General features: G+C 42.8%; 1 protein-coding gene across 1 annotated transcript; it reads left to right on the top strand.

Annotated features, from left to right (window-relative positions):
• Window positions 1-324: 324 nt before the first annotated feature.
• LOC139453853 (uncharacterized) lies at window positions 325-1792 on the top strand. Its single transcript, XM_071235308.1, has 3 exons — window positions 325-864; window positions 921-1152; window positions 1269-1792. The coding sequence occupies exons 1-3, from the start codon at window positions 325-327 to the stop codon at window positions 1790-1792; spliced, it is 1296 nt and encodes a 431-aa protein (XP_071091409.1).
• The last annotated feature ends 5384 nt before the right edge of the window (window positions 1793-7176 follow it).

Genomic DNA, 7176 nt, shown 5'->3' with positions numbered 1-7176 from the left:
CGGTGTAGTAACCACAATGACGACGGCGAAGGATAGACCAGACAGTTTAACTGTCTTCGAGGATCCATCAATCTCACAATGGACTTTGTGCTGATTCACTTCATGAAAAATGGTTTAGAGTCAGGGAACTACAAACCATTACAGCCTTCATGATGTTACTTATATCACAGGCATTTAAAACAACAGACCTAATTACTGTCAGGATTTGTAGATGACTTTTCACTAAGGCTTCTTGATGCGAGGTGAATGGACGGAGGCAGACGGAATGGGGATCAGTTGGTAAGAATGGACGGAAGCAGACAGAATGGGGATCAGTTGGTAAGAATGGAAGGAGGCAGACAGAATGGGGATCAGTTGGTTACAATGGAAGGAGGCAGACAGAATGGGGATCAGTTGGTAACAATAGAAGGAGGCAGACAGAATGGGGATCAGTTGGTTACAATGGAAGGAGGTAGACAGAATGGGGATCAGTTGCTTACAATGGAAGGAGGCAGACAGAATGGGGATCAGTTGGTAAGAATGGAAGGAGGCAGACAGAATGGGGATCAGTTGGTAAGAATGGAAGGAAGCAGACAGAATGGGGATCAGTTGGTAACAATAGAAGGAGGCAGACAGAATGGGGATCAGTTGGTTACAATGGAAGGAGGTAGACAGAATGGGGATCAGTTGCTTACAATGGAAGGAGGCAGACAGAATGGGGATCAGTTGGTAAGAATGGAAGGAGGCAGACAGAATGGGGATCAGTTGGTAAGAATGGAAGGAAGCAGACAGAATGGGGATCAGTTGGTAACAATAGAAGGAGGCAGACAGAATGGGGATCAGTTGGTTACAATGGAAGGAGGCAGACAGAATGGGGATCAGTTGGTAAGAATGGAAGGAGGCAGACAGAATGGAGATCAGTTGTGTAAGAATGGAAGGAGGCACAGAATGGGGATCAGTTGGTTACAATGGAAGGAGGCAGACAGAATGGGGATCAGTTGGTTACAATGGAAGGAGGCAGACAGAATGGGGATCAGTTGGTAAGAATGGAAGAAGGCAGACAGAATGGGGATCAGTTGGTAAGAATGGAAGGAAGCAGACAGAATGGGGATCAGTTGGTAACAATAGAAGGAGGCAGACAGAATGGGGATCAGTTGGTTACAATGGAAGGAGGCAGACGGAATGGAGATCAGTTGGTAAGAATGGAAGGAGGCAGACAGAATGGAGATCAGTTGTGTAAGAATGGAAGGAGGCACAGAATGGGGATCAGTTGGTTACAATGGAAGGAGGTAGACAGAATGGGGATCAGTTGGTTACAATGGAAGGAGGCAGACAGAATGGGGATCAGTTGGTAACAATAGAAGGAGGCAGACAGAATAGAGATCAGTTGGTAAGAATGGAAGGAGGCGGACAGAATGGGGATCAGTTGGTTACAATGGAAGGAGGCAGACGGAATGGGGATCAGTTGGTAAGAATGGAAGGAGGCAGACAGAATGGGGATCAGTTGGTTACAATGGAAGGAGGCAGACAGAATGGGGATCAGTTGGTTACAATGGAAGGAGGCAGACAGAATGGAGATCACTTGGTAACAATGGAAGGAGGCAGACAAAATGGGGATCATTTGGTAAGAATGGAAGGAGGCAGACAGAATGGGGATCAGTTGGTTACAATGGAAGGAAGCAGACAGAATGGGGATCAGTTGGCAACAATGGAAGGAGGCAGACAGAATGGGGATCAGTTGGTTACAATAGAAGGAGGCAGACTGAATGGGGATCAGTTGGCAGCAGTGGTGCATGGAATGGATAGTAAATGACCACCTGTGAAGACCTGCTCTCTGGTCAGTGTTCATCCTTGTGCTAGAATTGGCTTTGTATGATGTCTGAAGAAGTAAATGTATATAATAAGGAACCAATCATATTCTCTTGTGGTCTGGGATTTCTTTTGAAAAAAAGAATTTGTTCCAGAAAATACTAGAAACAAATGGTAGTTATAGGTTACAAAAATTGAAGATTAAAATCAAAAACAAAGCAATCGGCAACAAAAGGTCTTCCCAGGCCTCTAAGATATTACTGGCTGTTCCTCTGCCTGTCTTGTACATGGCACATCACATGAACGCTCCGAACAACTCCCTTCCCAAGGTCAGAACAAAATGGTCCTGACATACCCATTTGTATAAATTATTTCGGTACAGACAGGTAACAGTACAGCCTAATGCATTTTTTGGTAACAATTCCATTTCAGTTTTGCAGAACACGGAAACACAATTAAGGATGCTTCTATCACGAAATTGACAAAGTCATGGAAAGTCTTTTCGGTTTCTCTTCCCACACATTGTCTTTGAAAAGAACCTTAGAATTGAATGATTCAATCAAATGTTCACTGACTTCAGCGCCATGTCATCAGGAATTTCAAGTTCTCCTGAACTGAAGGCTTATATGAGCTTGTAATTGTGCATTGTGCATTGTTTGTGGACTCTTCCACTCATGCATTACCCTGGGTGGAGTCTGTAGCAGAGTAGGTACCCTACATATGCTCATGCTACGCTATATATGCTCATGCTACCCTATATATGCTCATGCTACCCTATATATGCTCATGCTACCTTATATATGCTCATGCTACCCTATACATGCTCATGCTTCCCTATATATGCTCATGCTACCCTATATGTGCTCATGCTACCCTATGTATGCTCATGCTACCCTACATATGCTCATGCTACCCTATATATGCTCATGCTATGCTATATATGCTCATACTACCCTATATATGCTCATGCTACCCTATATATGCTCATGCTACCCTATGTATGCTCATGCTACGCTATATATGCTCATGCTATCCTATATATGCTCATGCTACCCTATACATGCTCATGCTTCCCTATATATGCTCATGCTACCCTATATGTGCTCATGCTACCCTATGTATGCTCATGCTACCCTACATATGCTCATGCTACCCTATATATGCTCATGCTACCCTATGTATGCTCATGCTACGCTATATATGCTCATGCTATCCTATATATGCTCATGCTACCCTATACATGCTCATGCTTCCCTATATATGCTCATGCTACCCTATATGTGCTCATGCTACCCTATGTATGCTCATGCTACCCTACATATGCTCATGCTACCCTATATATGCTCATGCTATGCTATATATGCTCATACTACCCTATATATGCTCATGCTACCCTATATATGCTCATGCTACCCTATGTATGCTCATGCTACGCTATATATGCTCATGCTGCCCTATATATGCTCATGCTATCCTATATATGCTTATGCTACCCTACATATGCTCATGCTACCCTATATATGCTCATGCTTCCCTATATATGCTTATGCTACCCTATATGTGCTCATGCTACCCTATACATGCTCATACTACCCTATATATGCTCATGCTACCCTATATGTGTATGTGCTTCCTTGGAGATGCCATTGTAGAATAGTGGATCAATACTCGTGACATTAATCACTGGATTTTCTGGTCCAGACTCCATTATTTACAGGCTGCCATCATTTTGCTGGAATATTGCTGAGTGCAGCGTTAAACAACAAACATAAAAACAAACAAACAAAAGTTTCTAGAGCTGGGATGGGTTACTTGGGTTCTCAAGTCGGGTTGGTCTTGAGTAGGACCTGGGTACCAACAGGATTACCCCGACCTGTGATTAGTCATGTGATATGTTGTTTGATAACAATAATGATAAACCTCCAAACTACAAGTCACTAATGTTTGCATTTTTTCTGACCATTATAGGTTTATGTCGAGAAAAATCTTCAATCAACTTCAGTGCATGATAGATCGTGATATATGTGTTACGTCAATAGTTTTGCCAGAGCTTCGGTAAAACAGTTCCCAATCAGAATTGTGTTCCCAACTCTTGAGAACTACAGTGGGTTTCCAGGTAGGGTCAGGTAATAGGGGGTTGGGTACCTGGGTAGTAAATTTAAACTTGTTCCAGCCCTAATAGGTAATCTATATGTGTATATGTTTGGGGATTCCATGGCAGAATAGGTCCATATAGATAATTGTGTCCTCTTGGGGATTCCATGGCACAATAGGTCCATATAGATAATTGTGCCCTCTTGGGGATTCGATGGCAGAATAAGTCCATATAGATAATTGTGCCCTCTTGGGGATTCCATGGCACAATAGGTCCATATAGATAAATGTGTCCTCTTGGGGATTCCATGGCAGAATAGGTCCATATAGATAATTGTGATCTCTTGGGGATTCCATGGCAGAATTGGTCCATATAGATAATTGTGTCCTCTTGGGGATTCCATGGCAGAAAAGGTCCATATAGATAATTGTGTTCTCTTGGGGATTCCATGGCAGAATAGGTCCATATAGATAATTGTGTCCTCTTGGGGATTCCATGGCAGAATAGGTCCATATAGATAATTGTGTCCTCTTGGGGATTCCATGGCACAATAGGTCCATATAGATAATTGTGCCCTCTTGGGGATTCCATGGCAGAATAGGTCCATATAGATAATTGTGTCCTCTTGGGGATTCCATGGCACAATAGGTCCATATAGATAATTGTGCCCTCTTGGGTATTCCATGGCAGAATAGGTCCATATAGATAATTGTGCCCTCTTGGGGATTCCATGGCACAATAGGTCCATATAGATAATTGTGTCCTCTTGGGGATTCCATGGCACAAGGGGGGCACGGGTGGCCCAGTCATCTAAGGCGCCGCGATTCGTTGTGCAGAGTTGCGTCCCTTGGGCATGCCAGAAACCTATGATTGTGGGATCGAATCCCGGTTCGCCCCGATTATGTTTCTAGGTTTGTCAGCACTATACCCTTGCTCGTGGGTTTCACCGAACTGGTAAACGTCTGAGACCTGCATCACTTCGGGCTTTCCTCCCACATTAAGCTGACACGCCGCGATATAACTGGAATAGTGTTAAAAGCGGCGTTAAAACCCAACTCACTCACTCACTCCATGGCACAATAGGTCCATATAGATAATTGTGTCCTCTTGGGGATTACATTGCACAATAGGTCTATATAGAAAATTGTGCCCTCTTTGAGATTCCATTTCAGAATAGGTCCATATAGATAATTGTGTCCTCTTGGGGATTCCATGCCAGAGAAGGCCCCTAGTACCCCATTGGCAGAATAGGTAGGTGGGGTTATGTGGTCCTGTGTACAGTGCACAGGTCATTAATCAGACAACGATGGTTGTGGAGAGTAGGTGGATGGGTGACCATATTTGCGAAGTTTGACATCTAAGAGTTTGTTGGGCTTGGCCCTGCCCCACACTGAAACTCATGTTACATATTGTGCTGACATGGGACTTTGTCGAAATATACCTCGGTTAATGGGTACCTGGTAGGATGAGATGGTAGTATAGCCGTTAACCTTATTGTGGCTCATTAGGCAGCATTGGTTGTATACAGGGAGCTGAGAATGAAATTCGAGTGCAGACTGATCCATTGACAGCACTTCCAGCTTCAAAAGGATGGATTTGGCACAATGTGACTATACACAGTAGTGAGGTGAGGTGAGGTGAAATGGGGTTTAACGTCGCGTCCAAGATTATTGCACTTATATAGCGACGTGCATGTACGTGTGTGTGTGTGTGTGTGTTTGTGTGGCTGCTTGTACTAGTCCGGACTGATGCCGATTTATAGTGCTAGCACACTGAGATACTATGCCGCAGTTTAACATGAATACCCCACTCAGACACAGTATACTGACTCCGAGCCGACCAGTCCTTGTTTTAGCCCCTTAATGCCGAGCGCCAGACAGGGTAACAACAAGTACCATCTTTTAACGTCTTTTGGTATGACGCGGCCGGGGATCGAACCCCGGACCTTCCGCTCTCTGGGCGGACGCTCTACCACTAGACCATGGAGGCGGTATACACAGTAGTAGTGGTGGTGGTGGTGGTAGTAGTAGTTTAAGTAGTAGTAGTAGTAGTAGTAGTAGTAGTAGTAGTAGTAGTACCAATTGTCGAAAACTGATTACATTATTACATTCATCTGAACAATCAGCTATCTTCAGTTAAGGTTTCAGTTTGAGGTTGACATTTCATAGTCTTTCTTCAGTTTCTCTCTTAAGATAGTCAAAAGTAATAAACTCACGGCCACCAAAAGAAACACGAACCATAGAAACATATAGAGAAGTAAGTACATTGAGAAGAGATGTTTCCAATGTGTAGCACTTAATGACAAAACTAACAATCAGTCAAGTGTTACCACAGAGTGACTTTATTCTTATCACGATATGCTGCAAATGACTTCCAAACTTTACACGCTAATCCTGCACAAGACAAATGGTGCATCTCGAGTCAAGGATCTATGAATTCACTTGTGATGCATTAATCACATGTTCATCGTCGGTTCATTCAACATACCAGTATGTTCATTTGTGCATCGAACCAAATCTAATATCTCTTGAATATGAGTTATTCTTCATATATTAACCAACATCTATCATATTCGTGTTACTTTTGTCGATGAGAATATATAGATTAACCTACCTGAAAGTTTTCGGATTAGGGATTATGTGTCCCTTGTGAATGAAAGGTGCAAGTCCCTTGCCAAAGGCTTCAGCTTAGGATTAATACCAGTCATTCACTCGGGACAGATGATCCATACTTCCTTGTAACGCGTTGCTTATTCTCCTAACATGGCATCTGACTTCAATAGCATGGTGAGTAGGCAGTGTGTTGGTCAGGTTGTTTAAGAAGATATGGAGGCCGTATTAAGTTATTGCTGGACTGATTGATTCCCTTCAAGAAATGTAAACACCAAAATTTCAGTGTATCACGTTATGACTGGATTTTGACAGGTGATTGTGCATAAATTTCCATCAGTGTGTGAAAAGTTTTACGATGTATATAAAGATAAATAGATCATCGCTTATCTTCTGCCAACATTCTCACCATCAGTTACACAAGGGTTGCTGATGAATGTGTGCATGCCAGTATACATCAGATCTCTTATTACTGAAGATACACAGGAAACACAAACACAATATCAGGCAGACACTGTTATCCCTGCAACTATTGACATCTTAAATTGGCCAGCACAGTTTGGCATTGATTTTGTCTGAATTTCCCGCCTATGTTTATCTGAAGGGTATTTAAAGTTTGATTCCCACTGAATCTGATATAATCAATCAACATGGAGTGCTTCTAGCATTTGAATTTGTTCTTAT

The sequence above is a fragment of the Haliotis cracherodii genome, unplaced genomic scaffold (assembly GCF_022045235.1).
Source record: "Haliotis cracherodii isolate W230 unplaced genomic scaffold, xgHalCrac1.p SCAF_1, whole genome shotgun sequence".
NCBI classification, from domain to species: domain Eukaryota; kingdom Metazoa; phylum Mollusca; class Gastropoda; order Lepetellida; family Haliotidae; genus Haliotis; species Haliotis cracherodii.
This window is presented reverse-complemented; position numbering and strand designations above follow the sequence as displayed.